This window comes from Eretmochelys imbricata, chromosome 24 (assembly GCF_965152235.1).
Source record: "Eretmochelys imbricata isolate rEreImb1 chromosome 24, rEreImb1.hap1, whole genome shotgun sequence".
Classification (NCBI taxonomy): domain Eukaryota; kingdom Metazoa; phylum Chordata; order Testudines; family Cheloniidae; genus Eretmochelys; species Eretmochelys imbricata.
Genome location: NC_135595.1, coordinates 353,718 through 379,470, shown reverse-complemented (window position 1 = coordinate 379,470; position 25,753 = coordinate 353,718). Strand labels below are relative to the sequence as shown.

Below are 25,753 nucleotides of genomic sequence, written 5' to 3'. Positions count from 1 at the left end.
CCTAGAGAGGAAATCACTGTATTGCAGTGTACTGACGGAAGGGGTGCTTGCTCACCATTTTTCCCTGGGATTTTCTCTAAGAGGTTGAGCAGGATTTGATTAAGTCTCTCTCTCTGAATATGCCGCCTTTCCTCTGGAGTGCACAGTTGCCTTGTGACAGAGTTACTTTCCTCCACCTTTTTATCATTCTCACAGCCTTCACTAGAGACTGCTTCTCTCTCTGGCTCTTCCGGGCTACGCATCTCATTTGAAGCTTGTTCTTGGCTTGCTAGCACATCCTCAATGAGTGGAAGAGGATCTTCTTCTTGGTTCAGGTCTTTGATCTGTGGCTTTGAGCGGACCGTCTTCCAGGATGATCTAGCAGGGAGAGAGAGGTGTAAAAATCATAGTTTTGGACACACCTGACAGGAAGGTCAATTGTCAATGAGTCAGGAACCCCAGCTGTGGAGTGGCTTACGAATTTTCTATGGTTTGGAGCCAATCATACAGTAGTATCCTTGGAGGGGAAATCTGCAGCCAGACACCATAATTATAAAGCATGAGAGGCAATGCCCATAGCATTAGCTTACCTTGCAAAACTGCAAATGTTATTGCACATTTCCCGCGTTACTTCTGCATATTTAAAAAATAAAACATATTTCTCCTCCTACCCTGAAAATTTTTTTTCCCAAGTGCTTAAGCTCATGATCCACTGAGAACTTGCTCTCTAATCTTCAACAGTCTTGACTACTGTTTTTAACCCCCCAAATGGCATAAGACTGTGGAATCTCTGAGCCTCATCCTGATGTCAATCTGCATCACCCTCTGCTCAGGGATCTCTAGTGGCTATTCTGCCTTTGCAGTGGTGGGTCCTACGGTCTCCCATGACATGTCTCAAACCGTTTCTGCCCACTTTCAAGAGCACCTAACCCCCATCTCTTTCTGCAAATGTGTTTCAGGAGGATTGCTGCTGGCTCCATATTTATTACCATTCCCCCACACTCGTATCTGTTTGAATTTTGAGCAGGTTGTTTTTTAATTACTTCGCTTTTCTGTTTTTACAGCCTCTCAAGGGTATTGATAGGGCATGGGTGCTTTACAAATAAAAACAACTATCCCATCTCTTTCACTAAAGAACAACTCAGTAGGTAGGACTCACCTGCCTCCATTTCTCTTGTAGTTGTCTGGTACATAATGAGGCTACAACAATAATAAAGGTCACAGTTAAACAAACAAAGCACTAAGAACTAAGCATTGGACAGTATAAAAATATCACAAATTAAATCCAATGTAGAAGGAAGAGCTGGCCTGCCTCATGCATTGGACTTTAGTGGCTGAGGAAAAGGGATTGTGACCCATCATGATAAATACAGGGTGCAGGCAGAGAGCTAATCACCCCTTAGCACCAGCCCCTATTACTCCTCTCTCAACACTGTAGCCCTCTAGGTCACCTGGGTAAGTTTCAAAACCAGTGGGATATTTTGCTTTAAAACACTGCTATTCAGAAAGCCTGATTTTCCCTCTGTGGGAATATGGATAGAATCTCTAGATCATATACAAGAGCTCGCTGCTCCTGAGGAGGAGAAACAAGCTCAGCTATGAAAGCTCTGCCAAATCTGGTGCTTCTGAGCTTGGGGGACTAAGCTGCTGACACTGCTAGAGGTAGGGGTGTGTACAGGGAGCAGCTAGTACTTCCAGGGAGTGGGGTGGTGAGTGAGAGAGACAGGGAAATGTGAAGTTATCAATGCTTGAGATAGGGAGGGGCACCGCACTCCATGGTCTGGCAGCTTATCTGGAGTTCTCTTCTTGATAAAAGACATGTAATTTTCAGTGCTGAAGGTCAATGATATGCAATTTGATGGAGCTGAGAGAGAGAAATTTGAAATTACGCCTGTTCTATTGAGAACCATTGTTTAGGGCTGACTAATCAAAACAACTTTTAGCAGAGCAATGGGCTTGGGATAGTTAGACACAGAATGTGGGATGTGCTTACACTGTAAGCGGCTTGGGACAGGGAGCAAGTCTCTAAATAAATTAATGTTAATAATGTTACTATTAATATTTATGCCCAGGGGTACAAAGCCAGCACAGACAGGGTAACTGTGGGGCTATTTTCTGTGAAGTTCATTGAAATATGAAAATGTTCTGCAACTGCTGAATTGTTGCTTGAGTCAAGGTTCAAGTTTTCTCTAGCCAGCAATGTCTTTGGTGAAAGCAGCACTGGGGTTTCTGTTGGAAACCAGGATGTTCAGCCTTGCACATCTCCATTCGTTCTAAGTGCATTTGAGAATTGGCAATGATCTGCCTGCAATCAATTTTCTTTTCAGATTCTTTTCTGATCAACTTTCTATCCAGTCTGAGTGTAATGTTTACATGTCAGTTCTCCTTGGTTTACCAGGCTTCATTCAGAAGCAGGGAGGCAACAGTTTTCCGAGACTGTGTTCTGTATTATATTAAGAAGCTGAAAGGTCATGAGAAGAGACACTTACTGAGAAGTCTCTCTTGGGTGTGAGTTTCTTGGGGAAGTGGTCAAAGGCATACGGCTTGGTGCAGACAGGATAGCGATTCCGGTGGATTTTATAGAAGAGGTGGGCTGATTTATCAAGGCGGTAATCACAGATATACACATCCTGCTCCTTCACTCCTTTTGGCCTCCCTGCAGTTATAGCAAAAACCAAAGTGCATATAGCATTCCAGGACAAGAACAAACAGAATACACTATGGTATAGAGATGTATTGTGCGTACTTACACTGAGGTCCCAGCTACACTTGTTCTACTCAATTCAGATTCATAACAAACAGGGGAATCTCTAATTCATTTTAAGAAAGAAACTTCCTTGCTCTAATCCCACTACACACCCATCCACATTTACAATATATGAAAAAAGTAATGAGTAGAAAAGGAAAATGCAAGGAGGTGGGGCTGAGGAGAGCTGATGTGAAGAGAAAAGAGGAGGAAGGGAGCATTCTCTATTGTATGTGGAGAAAGACAAATCCCAATGTGTTTATTTTCTCACCGAGTAAAGCCTGCTTACCTTTACAGTAGGTGTAGAGGTCCAGCACACAGCAAGTCCCCACCACAGCCTCTAAGGGGATAATCTCATACAGTGGCACCCGGAACAGCTCATTGTGATAAAACCTTCGGGAAGGGGAGTGGTGGGTTTCATGTGGACGGAAATAATGATGACCAAATGCAAACCGCTCCTCTCTGTTAAAAGGTGTGAGAGAGAGAGAGACTATTTCCCTTGAGCTGTGGTTTTGACTTCACTTTATGCCCTATACTCACCACTCTTTTTGAATTATCTATATTGCCCTTTTAGCATTGGTTATGACCACAGACAAGGTCACACCAATGAGCCTTGTGTTTTCTTGTTTACCCCTTCAGCAAATACCAATAATAATTCCAGTCTGATCTCTAGATCTTGTGTCATAAAAATAACCTTTTCTTTACACTCTTTAAAGAAGACTATTACAAGTTATTCTGTTTTCGGCAGATACCCAAAATGTCTTGAGTGCAGAAGATGCCTTGAACATACTTTTCATTTTTCCAAAGTTTTTCTATGCGGAAGATATCAAGTTTCTCCCTGTTAATGTGGGATAGCAGCCGGTAGGACTGCCGGACAGGGTGCCCATCTGGAGTTCTTCGGCTGTCTCTCATCAGATATACGCAGTCACCTGGCAATAGGCAGAAGAGACACATCCTGTAAAGAATGTCTCATTTGACACAGTGGCCCAAAAACAGAGAAGCGGCTGGTTTAGTTAAAACAATAACATGACACAGCTGCCCCATATTTAATTCTGAAAGAGTAAAATACAACTAATGCAGAGCCAGTGAACAAGGGTCAGATTGCCTTGGTCTTCTTCATGACACATTCTACTAGCAGAGAATGAAACATAACTTGAATTTTATGTCCCCAGCCAAATGTGACGACAGATTCATCGATTCCAAGGCCAGAAGGGACCACTGTGATCAGTGGTTTGACCTCCTGTATAATACAAGTATGGACCTTCTCCAAAGTAATTCCTATAACATATCTTTTTAGAAAAACATCCACTCTTGATTTCAAAATTGTGAGTGATAAAGAATCCACCATGACCCTGGGTAAATGGTTCTAATGGTTAATTACCCTCATTGTCAAACAGTTACTCCCTATAGCCAGTCTGAATTTGTCTAGTTTCAGCTTCTAGCTGCTGGATCATGTCATGCCTTTTTCTGCTAGACTGAAGAGCCTATAATTAAATATTTGTTTCCCATGTAGACACTTATAGACTTTACTCAAGTCACCCCTTAATTATCTTTTTGTTAAAATAAATAGATTGAGCTCCTGGAATCTCTCACTATAAGGCATGTTTTCTAATCCTTTAATCATTCTCATGGCTCTTCTCTGAACCCTAATTTATTAACATTCTTCTTGAATTGTGGGCACCAGAAATGGACAAAGTACTTCAGCAATGGTCACACAAGCGCCAAATACAGAGATAAAATAACCTTTCTAGTCCTACTTGAGATTCCCCGATTTATTCAACCAAGGATCGTATTAGCCCTTTTGGTCACAGCGTTGTACTGGGAGATCATGTTCAGCTGATTATCCATCATGACCCCCAAATCTTTTTCAGTCACTGCTTCCAAGGATAGAGTCCCCCATCCTGTAAGATAGCCTATGTTTTTTGTTCCTAGATGTATACATTTAGCCATATTAAAAACACATATTTTGTCTTGCATCCAGTTTACCAAGAGATACATGGTGCTCTGAATCAGCAACCTGTCCTCTTTATTATTTACAACTCCCCTAATTTTTATGTTATCTGCAGACTTTATAGTGAGGATTTTATATTTTCTACCAAGTCATTGATAAAAGCATAGGGACAAGAACCAATCCCAAATCAAGAAACACACCTGACCGATGAAGATTCCCTGTTAAGTTTTTAATCCACTTAATATGTACCATGTTAATTTAATCTAGTTTTTTAATCAAAACATTATGTAGCACCAACTCAAACACCTTACAGAAGTCTAAGTATATTATGTTAACGCTATTACCTCTATCAACTAAACGTGTAAACTTATCAAAAGAAGATATCAAGTTAGTTTGACACAATCTATTTTCCATATACTCATGTTGATTTACATTAATTACATTATTCTCTTTAAATTCTTTTTTAATTGAGCCCCGTATCAGGCGCTTCGCTGTCTTGCCAGGGATTGATGTCCGGCTGACAGGCCTATAATTACCTGGGTCATCCTGTTTATCCTGACACAACTGATCAGTTAAACTGATACAACATTAGCTTTTATCCAGTCTTCGGGAACTTTCCTGATGCTCCAAGGCTTATTGAAAAATCAACATTAATGGTCCAGTGAGCTCCTAAACCAGCTCTGTTAAAATACTTGGATGCAAGTTATCTGGAACTGCTGATTTTAAAATGTTTAACTGCAGTAGCTTCTGTTTGACAATAATGTGCTATCACCACATGATGAGACTATATCATGTTTTTTTCCCATATTTAATTCTGAAAGAGTAAAATACAACTAATGCAGAGCCAGTGAACAAGGGTCAGATTGCCTTGGTCTTCTTCATGACACATTCTATCAGAACAGAAATATTTATTGAACACTTCTGTATTATTAATGATTATTCTATCATTTCTATCTAGTAATGGATCAATACCATTGTCAGTATTCTTTTTGTTCCTATATATTAAAAAATCCCTTCTCCTTATCGTCCTTAACTCTGCTGGCCATAGATTTCTATCTGTGTCCCTCTGCTTCCCTTATCAATTTTCTACAATTCTGAACTCCTGATTTATTTTCATTACTATCAACTTCCCCTTTTTTCCAATTTTATATCTATAATCTATCTATAAAAAAACAGCTGCCTTCACTCCCTTCTAAACCAGATTGTTTTTTATAACCAGCACAGCCTTCTTCCTCAATTGTGTTTTATTGGGGATCTAGTAAGGAGTTCTTAAATGATTCCCAATTATCAGTCTCATTTTTCTGATTAAATTCTTCCTCCCAGCTGATTGAGCTCATAACTGTTTTCAGCTTTGTGAAATTCGCCCCATTAAAGTACCAAGTATATATATTACTTGTGCGCTTTATTCTGCTTTCACATTATAAATGCAACCAAGTCATGGTCATGTGCACCTAAGCTACTATTAATTATTAGCTCAGTTATCAGTTCTTCTTTATCTGTTAGGACAAGGTCTAATAAAGAGTTTCTCCCCGTTGTCTACAACATTTGAGAAAATAAAAATAAATCATCATAGGGGGTAGGACTGACCGCAAAAGAGGATTTGGCTAGTAAAACGTTATTCAAATTTGTAATCATAACTGTAATGTTCTCTAGACTTCCTAGAGAACAGATCATTGATGAGAAAGTAGATCATTGATCCAAAAAGCACTAAGCTCTGACTACTCTCAGAACTCTAACAGGAGTAAAGCTCCTGAGAGATACATGCAGCTCAGGGGAAATGGATTAAAGAGGGCCAAGCAAAGGGAACATTCTTGAGAATTGTGACTCTTTGCTCAGTGTAACCAGGGGACAGTTCCATGAACTTCTGCTTGTTCTTTACCAATGAAAGGAAGAAACAGTAGGGAAGTGAGTGTGGCCCAGAACTCAGAGCAAGCGAGAATGCTAGAGAAATGCACAGCGTCATTCAAAATGCCACAGGATTTAATGTGCAATATTTTAAAAGATATTTCCAACTGTATTTGAATCCATTCACAATGAATGAAAAGCTGTGAAAGCCCCAGGAGAGCAAGTTCTTCAGCCCAAGACAATTAGTGGTTCTGTGTGTGGCCCTGCAAAGCTGAACCCTTTTTACATGCAGACAGAAACTGGTGTTTGTTTGCAAAACCCACTATCCATTTGTATTCTCCCCACAGACTGATATCATCTGGGATGGGAAAAAATAGCTTTTTCAGCTAATTTCCCCGACTTCAGTTCAGAGTAGGTTCAGCCTGTGCCTTGGTTACTTCCAAAGCTTCACACAAGAGATGCCAGACAACTAGGGCTGTAGTCTGAGAAGTCAAGTTCCATGAAGACCTGAAAGATTTCAGGATCCCTGGGCCTTTTCAGTCAATTTTAGGATTAAAATAAAAAAAAAAAAAAGTTAAATAGATCATTAAAAAATTGTAAAAAGTTAAATAGATCATTTGTCAAATTTGTACATATTAAAAAGGGGCTCTGAGACTCCTCCTCCCAAATCTATTTCAGGGATTTACACTGCTGCCCATCACCGTAGTAACTAAGATACATATATATATATATACACACACACACACACACACTGCAATATGTCAAGAAATGATAGACATAAAAATGAAAGCTCTCTTTTCCTGTGTAGCCCTGACATATGCCCTGCTGCCATAGGCCTCTCTTTAAACCCTTTGGCACATGGAGTTAAGGGCTTTTCTTCAGGGAACACCACCTTTTCCTATTAAAAGGCCTGAGAGGCAAACCTTCCATGCTGAGAGAGGCTGCTGGCCACCCAGCTGAACACTGGGAAGCAAATGAGAATGTTTAAAAGCTTTGACATATTAAATTAATAAAAGTTTCAGCTTTTAAAAACAGAGAAGCAACTTTAGTCCCCTCTGCCACCCACAGGGAGAGAGTAGAACAACTCCAGCATCTACTGTACATGACTCTCACCTCTTAGAGCATCCTGAAGTAGAAACATGACCAGATCGGTGGCGGGGAGAGCTGTGGCTCAAATGCATTTCCTCACTGACCTCTGGACACAGGGAGAGCTTGTCTGCAAAGCCAGGGCTCAGATGACTAAGTTCTAAGCATATTTTCAATTAGACCCAAAATTCAAAGCATATTTTCAATTCACCCAAAATTAATTTTAAACATAAAAAAGAAGCTTACAAGAAGTGGAAGGTTGGACATATGACCAGGGAAGAGTATAAAAATATTGCTCGGGCATGTAGGAATGATATCAGGAGGGCCAAATCGCACCTGGAGCTGCAGCTAGCAAGAGATGTCAAGAGTAACAAGAAGGGTTTCTTCAGGTATGTTGGCAACAAGAAGAAAGCCAAGGAAAGTGTGGGCCCCTTACTGAATGAGGGAGGCAACCTAGTGACAGAGGATGTGGAAAAAGCTAATGTACTCAATGCTTTTTTTGCCTCTGTCTTCACTAACAAGGTCAGCACCCAGACTGCTGCGCTGGGCATCACAAAATGGGGAAGAGATGGCCAGCCCTCTGTGGAGATAGAGGTGGTTAGGGACTATTTAGAAAAGCTGGATGTGCACAAGTCCATGGGGCCGGACGAGTTGCATCCGAGAGTGCTGAAGGAACTGGCGGCTGTGATTGCAGAGCCATTGGCCATTATCTTTGAAAACTCGTGGCGAACGGGGGAAGTCCCGAATGACTGGAAAAAGGCTAATGTAGTGCCAATCTTTAAAAAAGGGAAGAAGGAGGATCCTGGGAACTACAGGCCAGTCAGCCTCACCTCAGTCCCCAGAAAAATCATGGAGCAGATCCTCAAGGAATCAATCCTGAAGCACTTGCATGAGAGGAAAGTGATCAGGAACAGCCAGCATGGATTCACCAAGGGAAGGTCATGCCTGACTAATCTAATCGCCTTTTATGATGAGATTACTGGTTCTGTGGATGAAGGGAAAGCAGTGGATGTATTGTTTCTTGACTTTAGCAAAGCTTTTGACACGGTCTCCCACAGTATTCTTGTCAGCAAGTTAAGGAAGTATGGGCTGGATGAATGCACTATAAGGTGGGTAGAAAGCTGGCTAGATTGTCGGGCTCAACGGGTAGTGATCAAGTGATCAATGGCTCCATGTCTAGTTGGCAGCCGGTGTCAAGTGGAGTGCCCCAGGGGTCGGTCCTGGGGCCGGTTTTGTTCAATATCTTCATAAATGATCTGGAGGATGGTGTAGATTGCACTCTCAGCAAATTTGCGGATGATACTAAACTGGGAGGAGTGGTAGATACGCTGGAGGGGAGGGATAGGATACAGAAGGACCTAGAAAAATTGGAGGATTGGGCCAAAAGAAATCTGATGAGGTTCAATAAGGATAAGTGCAGGGTCCTGCACTTAGGACGGAAGAATCCAATGCACCGCTACAGACTAGGGGCCGAATGGCTAGGCAGCAGTTCTGCGGAAAAGGACCTAGGGGTGACAGTGGATGAGAAGCTGGATATGAGTCAGCAGTGTGCCCTTGTTGACAAGAAGGCCAATGGCATTTTGGGATGTAGAAGTAGGGGCACAGCGAACAGATCGGGGGACGTGATCGTTCCCCTCTATTCGACATTGGTGAGGCCTCATCTGGAGTACTGTGTCCAGTTTTGGGCCCCACATTACAAGAAGGATGTGGATAAATTGGAGAGAGTCCAGCGAAGGGCAACAAAAATGATTAGGGGTCTAGAACACATGACTTATGAGGAGAGTCTGAGGGAGCTGGGATTGTTTAGTCTGCAGAAGAGACGAATGAGGGGGGATTTGATAGCTGCTTTCAACTACCTGAAAGGGGGTTCCAAAGAGGATGGCTCTAGACTGTTCTCAATGGTAGCAGATGACAGAACGAGGAGTAATGGTCTCAAGTTGCAGTGGGGGAGGTTTAGATTGGATATTAGGAAAAACTTTTTCACTATGAGGGTGGTGAAACACTGGAATGCGTTACCTAGGGAGGTGGTAAAATCTCCTTCCTTAGAGGTTTTAAGGTCAGGCTTGACACAGCCCTGGCTGGGATGATTTAACTGGGAATTGGTCCTGCTTCGAGCAGGAGGTTGGACTAGATGACCTTCTGGGGTCCCTTCCAACCCTGATATTCTATGATTCTACTCATAGGTGAAACAGGAATAACTCCCCCTCAGCCCTGAAAGGCAGTTTGCAGCTGTGAGAGTGCAAGGGGACAGCCTCTGTGCCACTGTTCTTGCTCGCTGGGGTGTCCCAAGAGCTGTGCAAATCTCAGGCCATTGGTGAATTTATGGTATGGAAGTTCCTGTTCATTCTACAGAGTACAACTCCAATTGCAGAGTTTCCTAGCTCTGTATGTTGGAAAATCTGTGCCGCGCTGTTATTCTGACAGCTCTGTATTGAATGGGTGGTTCAAGATTGGTTCAGTACATTAATAAGACTCTGGGTGTTAAAAAAAGACAAAAAACTAGCTGAAACAGAGAAGAAAGAGAAGGAACAAACCTAGAAGCCCAATCAGCAACCCCAATCAGCAACCCAATGACAGAAACCAAAACATAAAGAGGAAACCAAATGTCTTTGGTGTGGCCAAGATGGTTGCTGCAGAGGGATTCTAAGAAAGGCTGAGGAAATAAGCATTCCAGAGTCCCACACAAAGGATGGAGAAGGCACTGCTCCTGGTCTCCTGAAAAGTCTCCCATCCCCCACACCCCTTAATAAACATACCAACTGGTTTAACTCATTCTTGATCAGTTCTCTTTATATTGTACGGATCTCTTTCTAACCTTGTCTGTATCTGTGGGGTGAAATTAAGAAAAAGAAAAATTCAGGTTCAATATCAGGAAAAGTCTTCTGACAGAGACCTCTATGAGATCTGACCCCTACAGGGCTTGGGGCTTTGAAACAATTACTAGAAGTATACACTGTGAGGAGCAGAGGAGGGGATGGATGATCTAATACGTCTTTTCCGTGTCCAGCGTATATGGTCCTATGATTTATTCAGCTTGGTACCAAAGTGCGTCTGAGCCCATGCCTTCCTTCTTGGACTTGCTCTTTCCTGTTAACTCCCAGCAGCTGCCTCAGCTTTCTCTCTTTGGCCAGAAGGAAGCTCGTGCCTCTGCTAAAGAAACGTAATGCCTACCCATCAATCAGTCTGTATCATCTCAGCCTCCTCACTATGTGTCACCTGCGTAATAGCTAAGAGCATGATTTCATATTCATATGAAAGATGCATATATTTGAATCAAGGTCAAACCAGAGTGTTCTTTGTATCTTCCTTTCTGATGGAAATCACAGCAGTCACAGAGAATGCACACACCTTGGCGCAGCAACAGGTCATCCCGTAACAGACAGATGAAATAAACACAGCCAGGCTGGGCATAATGGGGACGAGGAATCATAGGGACCTCCTGGCAAAAGAAAGAAATGAACTGGTGAGATGGGGTGACCCTTTCATTACATCATTTACAATCTGTCCAACACCGGGGCAGAGGCCAACCATATATGCTGCACTTTTGGACATGCTCAGTAGAGCTGGACACAGAATAAGAATTAATATTTAACAGAATTAAAGAGGACTCAAGGAGATTGTAATGTAAAGCTGGAGAGCCTCAGGTGCGCATTTCCTTTCATGTTTGAGCTGTCAAAAGCTCTGGGCCTCACAATTCTATACTGGCCTAACCAGACTCTTCTGCCTTGGAAAAAGGGGAAACTCTTCTGTGCAGTTTCTCTTTTCCTTGGGTAGGAGATGTAGGATTCTGGCTACTAACCTGCTCCCAACTTGATTATTGTTGCAGTTGATAAAACCTGGCATGCGTTGCTTCAGAAGCTTGCTTTCTGCCTTTGCTAGCCCAAGAGAGAGAACTGTGAACTGATCCCACACTATTTGCAGGCCAGCACAAAGCTGAGAGCAACAAGAGTTAATTCTTTATTAACTCCATAGATTAGTTACACTCTGGCTAATTGGCACATGCAATAATTTAAATGCAAGAAGTATTACAGTTTGTGATTGTTACATCAGAGCAAGAGCAACTGAAAATAGTTTACCCTGTCCACGGATCGAGGGTCACACTGTTCACACAAGTAGTGTTCAACATCAGAATTTACACCCATGCAATCACAGTGCTGCCAAACCTACAAAGAAATCCCGATTAGGAAGACATGGATTATAATTTGTAAATAAAACACATCTCCTCATGAGACAGATTAAGAGAGCATAAGAACAAGCAACCAAAAAGAAATGCAGGGCTTTCTGTGAAATATTTCACATATTGTCAGATAAAAGATAATAAGATCCGTATGCTGTGGTTTTTATTAATCATTGCTGAAGTTTTAACGTCTCGATATAAATATATTGCTGGCTGTTTCATAAGTGTTAGCTCCTATCTCTAGTCATTTTATTTGCATTTCCTGTGTGGAAACAGCGGTGCTAAATTCTCTTTGGAGAGAAAAGGGAGATCTGGAAGTGGGACTCTGCCGTATCAGCTGTGTGGAAGCTGTGGATATAGGAACTATTCACCATGGGGAAGGTGGAGCTGGACACTCCCTCTCCCTTTTGTTCCCCCTCACCATGCACTTGTCACACTGGATCATGAGTCCTTCGTCTTTGTAAAGGCCACAGATGCAGCGGATTACATCCTCATCTTTCTCATGCCCATTCTCCTTCTCACAGATGGACGTCTCACTGCTGTCGGCTTCGCTTGCTGTCTCCCCCACAATCTCATCGATCTGGGCAGAAGCTTCATGGCGAGCATTGTAATATGCCTTCCGTAGTCGGCACACGTCACGTCCAATTGGAGACTTCCTGCCATAGTATTTCTGAATACAAACAAAAGAAGCAACTCACTCTTCTAAACACCCCCTACCTTGGACACATTCATCCACTCTGCCCACTTCAGCGTGCATTCTTGGGAGATGGCCTGCTCTGCTAGCCTCATGTACCTCTGGGGTAGATATATTCACTCTACCTACTGCCATGTGTTTCTGGGTCAGATGTCCCTGCCCAGCCAGCTCTTGTGTACCTCTGGGGCCTGCCCCATATGACTTAGAGGCAGGTGCGTGTGCCCTGGCTATCCCTGAATGCCCCTGAAGTACAAGTTAATTCCCTTGAGAAGCACCCTGGTCTCTTCAGGCTGGAAAGATGCACACTATTCACAAGCCTTTACTTTGTTGGCACCATGCAGCTGGAACAAGTTGAGAGAGCAGGGTGAAGGGAACAAGTTACCAGTGTCATCTCTCTGCACTCACTTGGCTTGTCAGAGGAGAGTTATATGACTCTCTCTCTCTCTCTCTCTCTCTGTTGCAAGAACCTCTGTTGCCATGACCATTAATTCAGGCCACACCCACAGTGCCTGTGCTGTAGCTTTACAGCTTGGCATCCTCACCTCAGCATTCCGGAAGACCTTCAGCATGTCCCCATCAAAAGCTTCCACAGTTTTATAATACCCAGTCAAGATCTGCTTCTCAATGGTGGCAAGGTCCAAGGGGTCAGAGATCTTCTCATAGTAATCTGCATTTCTAAAAGAGGAGGGAATCTATAGTGTCATTTTCACCAACATGTCAAAGATGCACAAACCGGTTAGAATAAAATTACAGATTGGTCTGAGAAGCAAGAACTTACTTTTTCTTTGGAGGAAGGTTCAGCAGTGGAGCTGCGAGAGCCTGCCTGGAAGAGTCTGTAAAGGAAGCACAGAGTTGAACAGTGCTTTGCCATATCAGAATTAAACAAGAGATGTAAACAGTGAACTCAGTCTAAAGAGAGCCCCTTTTTCACCCTCAGACACAGGGAACAGGAATTGTTGGATATTTTAAGGAACTGGCTGTTGGGTACTCTTTACGTGTACAGCACTGAAGATCAGTTCACACTGCAGCAGCATCTTGCACACTGAATCATAGAGCTGAATCTATACAAAATAACTTTTGTAGGACAGCCCCACCTGTGGTAGCAGGAGAAGAGATTGTGGGAAATGGAGGGTGGAGCTGGGGGTAGGATCAGGGGCAACGGAGAAGGGGTTGTTTGAAGTCCTGAAATAAATGTATTCTTCTTTAATACATTATGCTCTGATGACCCTCATCCCTGTGTTCTGAAGAGTGATCAGATCTCAATGCAGGCTGATAGCAGAGTGTCTGCTTCACCTTTGTAGGAGATGATGCTGTCACATATCTCCTTGAAGATTTGTGCAAGGCGTGCAGCACGAGCCACTTCAATGTTCTCTTCAGCTGCAGCCAAGCGCCGTGTTCGCACAGAACGGGAGGTTTGCAGGGCTGAGAACTGGGTCATGAAGACATCTGAAAGAACGGACAAAGAACAACCTTTATACAGAAGTTCTACCTCAAGAGGAACTAATGTCCTTCTCAAATTGAATACTTAAGATGACGCCAGATGGCGTCTCCTCTCCTGCACCAAGTTCAGAAGCATATTTCCTGTTAGCATTGACACTGATCTGGGTTACAATAAAAAGTAAAGGGTCAGATTCACTGGTAGTCTCTGGCTGTTTTGTGCTGCTCTAGCCAGCCAAGCTGGATTTATGGCTACGTTGTGTTGCTAGAGCGGAAAAAAGGAACCAGAACAAACTAGGGAATGTGAACGAAGGCATGTGGGTCCCAATTTCTCACTTAGCCGCCAGAGGGGAGCCAAAAGCTGGAATGGGGTTGCATGGGTATAACTGAGGGTAGGATCTGATCTTCTGAAAGGAGTGGTGTTTTGGAGAGGGGTTTGTAACTTTCCTTTGGCCGCCACATGTCCCATCCCCATAACAGATGGCAAGCCAGAAAACCTTGTTTCCCAAAGACCTAAACTCAGAGATCCTCACTGTTATGAGGATAATGAGAACTCTCAGAGTTAGCATGGATTGCTGCTGCAGGTGCTGAGCAGCTCTCTTCTCATTAAGGACCAATCCTGCCCTGCATTATTTATGCTGTTATGCCAATTTCCTAAAATGGCCACATCAGGTTTCTCCTTCTCTGAAAAATCACCTGTGGGGAGAGGGGACAGGAATTCCAAATGAACAATAACATTTCCAGTAGGAGCTGTGAGCCTTCAGGATCCTGCACGGGAACACAGGAATTTCCGTACTGAATCGACCAGCGGTCTATCCAGTCCAGTCCTTGGCTCTGACAATGGCCAATACCAGATGCTTCAGAGGAAAATGTAAAACTTCATAATGAAGAATAATAAAAAAATATGCCTGTAGAGGGAGTTTTTTCCTCACTCAGAGTGACATTGAAAACAGATCTGTACATAAACATCCCGATCAGTATTTGAAAACCTATTTGGACTTGGTAGTAACTTTCTATTGGATCTGTGAACTGATTTGAATTATCCATGGCTGTAAGCTTTCATACCAATGTGATTTGACTAGGTCCCCCAGAAGAAAGAGGTAACAGCAGGAGACTGTGCAGGCCTCACCAGATTTGATGTTGCCGTCATCACGGCAGATTCCATTCCAGCGGTTATATAATGATGCAGAGTGGATGTTGTCACTGACATGTTTCACTTCCTCTTGTTTTTGCCGAATCTTCTCCCAATTCCGTACCAGAAAAACATGACGTTTTAGCACAAAATTCCTGCAAAAATTAAAAACATGCATTTTCAAATCACGTCACTGTCTTAATGTTGACTACTGGAAGCAGAAGAAAGAAGGCAACAGCTTAGATATTCCCTGATCTATTTGGAAGTACTGTGGGGATCTAATCTATTAATCAGTTAATATCATCTATTATGCAGCATGCCAGAACTCCAATTGAGGTAGTGATGGGAGCCCTTTTTTTCAGATGGGCTCATGACAGTCTAAGGCTTGTTTTCTTGGTGACTTTTGACATGGCTGATCATGTGTTACTGAAATGGTAAATAAGTGATGATGATGGTGTGTCTGGAACTGCCCTCCAGTAGTGTGGTTCTTATTAGTGACAATGGTAATGATAAGTAAGTGCATGTCTAGCAATGAAGAGTTTGAAATGCTGCATCCCTCAAGTTTCTGTTCTGTCACCCCTGTAATACCTCTTGGAGAGATCATTCCTAAACACATCAGTTTGCTGATAACACGGTTATAGATTCACAGATTCTAAGGACCCTTGTGATCAACTTGTCTGACCTCCTATATAACACAGGCCAGAGAACTTCCCCAAACTAATTCCTAGAGCAGATCTTTTAGAAAAACAACTGCTCTTGATTTAAAAATTGACAGTGATGGTGAATACACCATGGCCCTTGGAAGTTGTTTCAATGGTTGACTACTCTCATTGTTAAAAATTTACAGCTCATTTCCAGTCAATTTGTCTCGCTTCAATTTCCAGCCATTGGATAGTGTTATACCCTTCTCTGCTAGACTGAAGAGCTGTTGATTAAATATATTTGTTCACCATGTAGGTACTTTTAGACTGCAATCAAGGCGACCCTTAATCTTCTCTTTGTTAAACTAAACAGATAGACTCAAGGAGCTCCATCACTAGAAGATACTTTTCTAATCCTTTAATCATTCTTGTGGCTCTTCTCTGAACTCTCTCAACTTTATTAATCTCCTTCTTGAATTGTGGACACTGGAACTGGACACAGTATTCCAGAAGCAGTCAGATTAATGCCAAAACCAGAGGTAAAATAACCTCTCCACTTCTACTCAAGATTCCTATTTATGTATCCAAAGATCACATTAGCTCTTTTGGCCATAGCTAATGTTCAGCTGATAATCCCTAAATCTTTTTCAGAGTTACTGATAGAATCTCCCATTCTATAGTATGGCCTACACTCTTTGTTCCTAGATGTATACATCTACATTTAGCCATATTAGACCACATATTGCTTATTTGCACCCAGCTTACCAAAGATCTAGATTGCTCTGTATCAGTGTCCTGTCCTCTTCATTATTTAGCACTGCCCCGATTTCTGTGTCATCTGCAAACTTTATCAGTGACCATGTTAAATGGCATAGGACCAAGAACCGACCCCTGCAGGACCCCGCTAGAAACACACTCGTTTAGTGACTGCCCCCATTTACAATTACATTTTAAGACCTATCCATTTAGTCATTTTTAATCCATTTAATGTGTGCCATGTTAATTTTATAGCTTTCTATTTTTTAATCAAAATGTCATGCGGTACCAAGTTAAATGACTTACAAAAGTGTAAGCATATTATATGAACCCTATTATATTTATCAACCAAACGTGTAATCTCATAAAAAGAGGTATGAGGTTAGTTTGATGGGATCTATTTTCCATAAACCCATGTTGATTGACATTAATTATATTATCCTCCTTTAATTCTTTATTAATTGAGTCCTGCATCAGTCACTCTATTATCTTGCTTTGTGAATCCTGATAGCCTCTCTTGGAGGGACTACCTTAAAGACAGAATTCTACCTTCTGGGTAAGGAGCATCAGTATGAGGAGGGTCTCTTTTCCTTTGTGTCCCCACTCACAATGGGGTATCTTTGGAAGTTATGAAGTAGGTTTCATTATTTTCAGTCACATTCTTTCCATGAAAAGGAAGGTTATTTACATTATACAGCTTTGATTTTCAGCAGCATAATTTGTACAGGCTGTGCACTTACCAGTATTTACCCTATGATAACTTTACCCAAGAAACACATGTATTCCCAGCAAGGGGCCATTATTTTCCTTTCCACTTACTAGGGACTATAGCTTGGTTGCCACTTGCAGTTGCTGCAGATTGCAGCTACTGACTGCCCAAAAGGTCTAAGAGCTGACATCACATCATGCCTGCCACCCTGCGTTATTTACGCTGACTGCCTGAAGAAGTAGTTGACTGAGTTTAAGGTGGTCCTGTTGGTCTGCGGAATGGGTCAGAAAGTGGATCTGAGCAAACTGTAAGGGACTGGGGAACAGGCAGTCTGGCTTAGTGATCACAGCTGGGCTGGGGTCCACACGTCAGGGACATGAACAAGGGTTGGAGGAATCACTAGAGCCAGGTTCAATAAGCATGAGTCAGGATCAAAGTCAGGCCAGGGTCAGAGATCAGAGATAGTACCAGGCTGAAGTCAGAGTCAAAGCCAAGCTGGAGTCTGAGTCTGGAGATTGCAGGTAGTACGAGGCTGGAGTCAGGAGGCAAGGGTCAGGGTCAGAGTCATGCTGGGATCAGAGACCACAGATCAGAAGCTGTGGTAAGGTCTGGAATTGCAGCAGGCCCAAAGTCAGACAGCTTCCTGGGGCACCCTCCAGGGTTAAATAGGGCGTTTGGCAGAGGGCCGTAGGGTACTGTCACTCTGGGTCCCTTGGGCAGTACTTCCTGCGGTGCCTACTCTCTACAGTGCTCCCTGGCCATGGATCTGAATGGCCCCCTGGTGGCACTGTGGGAATGTCAGCTGTCCCAGGCTCTTCAGACCCAGGTTCTAGTCCATGGATCCTTACACCCTCATCCTGATGGTAATCTGTGCCCTGACAGTTCCACCACTGTATTGGTGAACAATGCTAAGGTGTAGAACTTGCTCTCCTGGCACATCTCTCCCCACTTTTAATATATGCTTCATAAAAAACATTACACATTCTCTCCCTACTATTTTCCTTTCTAAAGAGGTCTTAATCAATGCATCAGGCCAAACTGCTGCCTGCCCTGTTCTACTCATTGCCAGCCATACTAATGCAATGAATTTTGTTAGTTGCACAGGAAGAACTTTTGTGTGGTTGGTTCCACTCAAACCAGCACTTCATGTTGATTGGTTCTGCTTTGCTAAGAGCAGATCCCCTGCCAGAACAGCAGCAGAGAGCAGGTTGAGGCATTCCACACTGGTCTGAACAGGTGTGCCTGATTCCAGGAGTAACTTTTAGTAACACATTACCCAGGAGCAATGTGAACACTGATGCAGTGTGTGCATTCTCCACCCCACTAGTAATGACCCATTCTAAAACAGCGATTGGAAAGGCCGTTCTAATACCAATGCCACAATTTCAGATTAAGGACAACAGATCCTATCTGATCCACAACAGATCCTAATATTTAATCTATTTAACACAGATCCCAGCACCCCTTCTTCTTCAACTGGACATTCTGTGATGCCTTATTTTATGGAAAAAAGATTCATTTTGATTTTATAGCAACCCTGCATTGCCGGGGAGAAAAACAACACTGAAATCCTTCCTTACCTTTCTCTGTTGGACATGGGCTTCATCTGAAGCTGTGGGGTCAACCTGGTTGGTGTGTTCACACTTTCACTAGTCTCCTCTGGAATGTGGCCCCTCTGTAAAATAGATAATTCTGGTGAGAAAAACCAAGGACAAATGGTATGGCAATTCATTTGAGCAACAATCTCTGAACATTGTTTCTCCAGTTTTCTATGCACATATATAACAAATATGCTTCACCTTGGTCTGGCTGAAACAAACTGACTTCCCTATAACCTGTCTATGAAAGAAGACTTGGCTACAGTACTCACCCCCTTCTTTAGTTTGTGCTTTGACTTTCTCTTCTCTTTCGATCGTCCAGGCCTTCTGTGTGTGGTTACAGGCTGGGTGGTTTTGCCTGAGAGTCCATTCATTCGCTGACTCTTGCCCCCAATTATTCCTCTGCATTTGTCAAAACCACACTTGCAGAGTTGCTTTGAAGTAAAAAGAAGAATTATTTTTTAATAAAATCACAACAATGGAAAAATCTGTCAATATTACCAAATACCAGCTCACGCACATATAGCACAGTGTGGCCTTATTAATAACCCCTAATCTGCACAGAATTGTTCATCTTTTGTGAGACTCATCTAGGTTTAGTAGTGCGAGCCTCACCTGTTTTTCAACATTAAATGAGTGAAAATTGTAGTCATAAGTCAGTTCTGTACCAGCAGGCATGTCCTTAAGTGCGTACAACCCAATCCGGTAGACACCATTAACAGACCTGTAGAGAAAATATAATGAAAAATGTCCTGGCTTTTATCATCGTACAGGGGCCGCAAGGTCTGGAGGTGGTGGCCAAAAGAATTGGTGCTGGGGCAAAATTAGACTTGTCCACACAGTGCAAGCGTTGAGAGGTGGGAAACAGCATTTTCATCGGGCCTTGAGCCAAACATTCCTCATTTTTACCATTCTCTCCTGCTTATCCCTCTCCCTACAAAGCCCTCCAAGGAACATTAAATGTATACTTCACTTACAAAGAGCAGGAAATTGTGGCTTCAAAGTGAGAGGAGTCACAAATCACATGAGGCACCACAAATTAAAGAACCACCCCCCCGCACCAAAATTCACTTATTTTCAGGGCTTCATTCTGAACCAGAAACTAACACTTGACCTCACATTATCATTGAATATATCTATTAATAATATTACTTTCCATATTGTTTCTGTGTTGAATTTTCATGTTCATATAAAGGAAAAACTAATTAGCACTGGGTAAAGCTGCACTAGGTACAGACAAGCACGGCAAGCTTCCACACCATGCTATCCTTATTATAAATCCTATTATGCTCACCCAACATTCCAGTTTAAAGCCACCCCTGCAAATCTCTGCTAATACACTCAATCCCTACCCGCTGTATTTCCTGCTATCCTAACACTAGGGTCTTTCCTAAGTAGAGAATAGTGGTCACAGATAGTGGTAAATTCTGACTATTTTACTATTATCCTAACTCACAAATACATTTGAACTGCCAGACGGGAAAAGCATATGGATTTATTTTACTGCACCATCTAGTCTTAATGATTTATTATATCATAACAACATGACATACATAATGTAGGAGCTTCCATACCAGAACAGACTATTTAGATCCATGTAGGACAGCAGCCTGCCTCAGATGTGACATTACCTGACAGCAATACAAATCTTACACAATACAAGATCCTTAGTCAATATTTTGATGTTGTTTCAATCTCTGCCCAACTCATCTTTTCCCTATTTCGAGACCAACTTCTCTAAGATGCTCATCCTATCTACATTTTAACCACGGATATAGCCAGAGGTCCAGCATGTACAGTATTTGTTTCTTACCATTTCTGCATCTCGCAGTTAGGATTACAGCTGTGGTTGATAAATCGAGCCTCGTTGCCCATGCGATAGCTGTCAATCACCATCCCACTGTCTAAGTTCAGGCAATAATGATCACTGTGATTATGGTACTGTTCAATCATCCGGTTCCTAGAAAGCAACAGAGGAAAGTTCTTGTGATTCCAACTGTCAAAGCAAAGCAGACACATAGTTACTATGGAAACAGAGTGTGCAGGAACTCTGGGAGGTGGCTTTAGAGAGACAATTGTAACACTTTACATTTACATCCAGAGATAGAGGATAAGCATTGTCATCTCTGTTTTTACAGATGAGGTAACTGAAGCACAGACAAGGGCAGCGTACTTGACCAAGGTCATGACGGAGCTGGGATTAGAATTTGGGAGCTGTTCCCTCCAGACCATGCTGTCTCGTGTTATGCAAATTAATTGTACAGATTTCATCTTTGTCTCATGCATGTGGAAGAGGACTGTGCAAGTACAATTGGAATCCTGTACAGAGCTTGTTTCTGTATCAAATTCATATTCACTTGTGGCACTGGGCATTTACAGAACAGATGTTGCAGGCACTATGTTGCAGAGGCTAATCACCTTTCTCAGTTTGACTGAAGAAAAGTTTATTGATTAAAATTATAAATTCTGTGGGTTCTACCTGGTGCTAGTGGATAGAAAAATACTGTCCCTTCTTTCCCTCCTCATACTTAGTAACTAATTCCCTATAGGGGATAACGTGTTCTCAGAGCTACTTAGTGAGTCTGCCATTTGAAACAGTAATTACAAGTTTCTACCTGAATTCTTGTTCACTAACAACTTCTCCCAAATATTCAATGATAAACTGTCCTGCTTTCAGGGGCTCTTTGGTACGAATACCCCATCCTTTCTCTTCAGCACGGAAACGTTCCAGACACTGCACCCACTCATGCCGCTGAATCCGCTGGTTACAACATTGTTCACCACAAGGGCAAGTGTTAGGGGAACACTCAGCAAAGATCATCCTAAAATCAAAGACAAACAAGCTAAAAGAAAATGGTAAACATACATGGAGAGCTGCTGTCAAAGCAAAACATGCAGTAAATCCTGTTAAAGGTGTCACTTTTCCCCAAATCTCTGACAATGGGATACCCTTTCCTTCCTCTGTCACAAAACTGATACTATCTCAGTCCCAGTTCCTATCTCAGAAGTAGCAATACAATGAGCTGTCTATCACATGGAAGTTTGTAGGTCTACACATCCAAGTGAAGATGCAGAGCCAAAAAAACCTCTAATTAGAGCTGACTAGGAATTTTTGACACAGCTTTTTTTGGTTGTAAAATGGCAATCTATCAAAACAGAAATTGTTCCTGGAAAAGGACTGGTTTCAGTGAATTTCTCAGTTCAAAAATTTTTTGGAAACAAGTTTAGAAAATCTGGAAATGTCTCATTTCAATATTTTCAAAATGAAAACTTATGGTTATAGGTTCAAAATGCCTTTTTGTTTCAAAAGTTAAACTAATTATAATACAATTGTCTTGTTTAAATAAAAAGGTCGAAACTGAAATTAAACATTTTGATTGATGTAAAATGTTTTTTTTTCAGATTAATTTGTAAACATTTTTGAGATTTGAATTTTGAGTTCTGATTGGGGATGAATTTTTTGAGGTTTTGAAAAATCTTCCCAGGATCAGAAAAGAATTTCCTGCTCAGCTCTACCACTACTATGCTTCTTACAGGGGCACGTGGCATAATTTATGTATAGCATTTCAACAGAGTCCAGTCCTGATTCTCCACTCTTTTATGTCAGTTTAGCTGGTGTGCAATTTCAACAAAGTCACATCGTGGAGAAAAGAATCAGGTTCAATATCTCTTGCATTTTGACTGGCTAGTAAAAGGTATAGAAATCCCTTACACTAATCTCTGGATACCTATTATAAATTTGTGCAACCTGTTTTTTTCAGAGTCGCCAACATTTTTCCCCCACCTTGTTGAATGATCCATTGGGAGAATGCTATGGTTTTAATCCTGAGAAGGAGATTATGGATTGGCTCTGCTTCTGGGATGATAAACAACATTTTTGGTACAGTGTTCCATTTTAATTCTTCTAGTTATGCTGTAATACAGGCCTGAACTGGAAAGGGCAGTGGACTCTATGACAATATTCAAAGGAGGATGAGTAAACTGCAGATGCTTCATTTGGGGGATGTGTTATGCTGAACAGGAAGATCTGATCTTTTCACACTTTCTGGGATTAAACATTAGAAAATTTAAATAAATTCTTAGAAAAATTTCATTTTTTCTAATCTCACTTTGTTGAATGGCAGGAGAGCTGTGAGGGACAGGAGCACTGGGGAGATAGGGTGTCGTTTAGATTCAGGAACAATGGAAAATTAATGAAATTATCATTTTTAAAAAAGATAACCTCTTTGGTAACCTAAAGTATCCGAGAGTGCTAAAGGAATTGGCGGTTGTGATTGCAGAGCCATTGGCCATTATCTTTGAAAACTCATGGCGATCGGGAGAAGTCCCGGACGACTGGAAAAAGGCTAATGTAGTGCCCATCTTTAAAAAAGGGAAGAAGGAGGATCCTGGGAACTACAGGCCAGTCAGCCTCACCTCAGTCCCCAGAAAAATCATGGAGCAGGTCCTCAAGGAATCAATCCTGAAGCACTTACACGAGAGGAAAGTGATCAGGAACAGTCAGCATGGATTCACCAAGGGAAGGTCATGCCTGACTAATCTAATCGCCTTCTATGATGAGATTACTGGTTCTGTGGATGAAGGAAAAGCAGTGGATGTATTGTTTCTTGACTTTAGCAAAGCTTTTGACACGGTCTGCCACAGTATTCTTGTCAGCAAGTTAAAGAAGTATGGGCTGGATGAATGCACTATAAGGTGGGTAGAAAGTTGGCTAGGTTGTCGGGCTCAACAGGTAGTGATCAATGGCTCCATGTCTAGATGGCAGCCAGTATCAAGTGGAGTGCCCCAAGGGTCGGTCCTGGGGCCGGTTTTGTTCAATATCTTCATAAATGATCTGGAGGATGGTGTGGATTGCACTCTCAGCAAATTTGCGGATGATACTAAACTAGGAGGAGTGGTAGATATGGTGGCAGGTAGGGATAGGATACAGAGGGACCTAGAAAAATTGGAGGATTGGGCCAAAAGAAATCTGATGAGGTTTAACAAGGATAAGTGCAGGGTCCTGCACTTAGGACGGAAGAACCCAATGCACCGCTACAGACTAGAAACCGAATGGCTAGGCAGCAGTTCTGCAGAAAAGGATCTGGGGTGACAGTGGACGAGAAGCTGGATATGAGTCAACAGTGTGCCCTTGTTGACAAGAAGGCCAATGGCATTTTGGGATGTATAAGTAGGGTATAGCCAGCAGATCAAGGGACGTGATCGTTCCCCTCTATTCGACATTGGTGAGGCCTCATCTGGAGTACTGTGTCCAGTTTTGGGCCCCACATTACAAGAAGGATGTGGAAAAATTGGAGATAGTCAAGCGAAGGGCAACAAAGATGATTAGAGGTCTGGAACATGACTTATGAGGAGAGGCTGAGGGAACTGGGATTGTTTAGTCTGCAGAAGAGAAGAATGAGGGGAGATTTGATAGCTGCTTTCAACTACCTGAGAGGTGGTTCCAAAGAGGATGGTTCTAGACTATTCTCAGTGGTAGAAGATGACAGGATAAGGAGTAATGATCTCAAGTTGCAGTGGGGGAGGTTTAGGTTGGATATTAGGAAAAACTTTTTCACTAGGAGGGTGGTAAAACACTGGAATGAGTTACCTAGGGAGGTGGTAGAATCTCCTTCCTTAGAAGTTTTTAAGGTCAGGCTTGACAAAGCCCTGGCTGGGATGATTTAATTGGGGATTGGTCCTGCTTTGAGCAGGGGGTTGGACTAGATGACCTCCTGAGGTCCCTTCCAACCCTGATATTCTATGATTCTATGATTATGCAGACTAGAGCTGTGCTTAGCACACAAGAGCTGAAGAACTTTCATAAGCAAAGTTGATTTAATCATAATGAAATGGCAAATTAGTCTAAGATGTTATTTGATTACTAGTCTCTAAGACTGAAGAAATGTCATGCTCTTCCCTACAGAGAACTGTTCTGGGTAGTCATGAATGGAATCCAAAATCCCTATAACGTGTCTCTGTTCTTACTTTCTTCCTGGCTCTTCTCTTTGTGATAATTACTACATTCCGTTTCTCTTCTCCTCATGGGATTCCTGTTCTTTCTTCATACCTTCCCTTCCCTCCCGAGTCATCCATTTCCAGCTCCATCAGCAACTGCTCTTTTCTGAACATAGATATGACCTCAGAACAACTGAGAGATTCCTTCCAGTCCTCAAACTAAAGTTCTTCAAAAGGAAACATCAAAAGAATGGCTTCTACTATTGTCCATGGAATAACATGGGTCTTTGAAAGCTTCAAGCACAGCCCAATAGACTGCTTTCCTGCCTGAGGAAGGGAAAGAAATAGCATGCTCTCTTATTATTAAAGCGGTAGCTAGTAAAGGAAACTATGCTATATGCTTCTGTATCCACACTTTGTTGTACTGGGATCATTTCAGACTGATGAGCTTCTGATCACACCCAGCACATCTCTTTAACTTTCAAATAGTATCAGTTTATGGGGATTAGCCTGTTCAGGGGAATTCCCTTATTCTGCTTAATCAGCACATTTCCTACCTGTTAAGACAGTCATCTAAACAGCCCTTTCCATTGCCATCATCTGGTTTCTTACAATTGCAGGTGGTGGCCTCATAGCCAGAAAGAGGCTTAACATCTACATAGACGTCTGGAAAAAGAAAAAAGGAAAAGAAATAATTTTTCCAGAATAAAACAGCTATTTGAAATGCTTTCACCCCAATGATAGAAACCTGAGAAGAAGGTGGACGGCCAGTCTTTTATGGAACAGAGGGGTGGTGGAAGAAAGGAAGTCATGTCAAAGTTCCATACTTACACTGCTTAGTGAAAGGCACATGTATAATGACACCCACTATAAAGTAATAAATACAATAAATAATAATAATTAATAAAGTTACTTACTAGAACGGATTTTTTTATAAAGTGGGACATCTGGCTTTTTGTACAACTAAAAGGAAGAAAAAGAAAATTCTTACTTAATACATTGAACAACTGAAGCTGACATTCAGAAGTGTCAGGAAAATGATGGGCATGTTGTTCATATGTATAT

The 25,753-nt window shown here is 42.1% G+C and overlaps 1 protein-coding gene across 2 annotated transcripts in view; it reads right to left on the bottom strand.

The window, feature by feature from the left end:
* Positions 1-25,753, bottom strand: part of ASH1L (ASH1 like histone lysine methyltransferase) — a 154,791-nt gene that overhangs the window by 3,800 nt on the left and 125,238 nt on the right. Inside the window, exons 9-27 of one of the 2 annotated variants that reach the window (XM_077841176.1) lie at positions 25,606-25,651; positions 25,246-25,354; positions 21,367-21,573; positions 20,565-20,711; positions 19,367-19,475; positions 19,024-19,185; positions 18,734-18,828; positions 15,045-15,202; positions 13,772-13,924; positions 13,257-13,311; positions 13,021-13,153; positions 12,206-12,454; positions 11,684-11,770; positions 10,956-11,046; positions 3,516-3,654; positions 3,015-3,187; positions 2,469-2,635; positions 1,139-1,179; positions 56-357 (exon numbers count right to left, since the gene is read on the bottom strand). In XM_077841176.1, coding sequence (XP_077697302.1) covers positions 56-357; positions 1,139-1,179; positions 2,469-2,635; positions 3,015-3,187; positions 3,516-3,654; positions 10,956-11,046; positions 11,684-11,770; positions 12,206-12,454; positions 13,021-13,153; positions 13,257-13,311; positions 13,772-13,924; positions 15,045-15,202; positions 18,734-18,828; positions 19,024-19,185; positions 19,367-19,475; positions 20,565-20,711; positions 21,367-21,573; positions 25,246-25,354; positions 25,606-25,651 — 2,623 coding nt within the window. Of the gene's footprint in view, positions 1-55; positions 358-1,138; positions 1,180-2,468; positions 2,636-3,014; positions 3,188-3,515; positions 3,655-7,226; positions 7,738-10,363; positions 10,434-10,955; positions 11,047-11,683; positions 11,771-12,205; positions 12,455-13,020; positions 13,154-13,256; positions 13,312-13,771; positions 13,925-15,044; positions 15,203-18,733; positions 18,829-19,023; positions 19,186-19,366; positions 19,476-20,564; positions 20,712-21,366; positions 21,574-25,245; positions 25,355-25,605; positions 25,652-25,753 lie in introns of those variants that run through there. The other variant, XM_077841177.1, reaches the window with a different exon arrangement.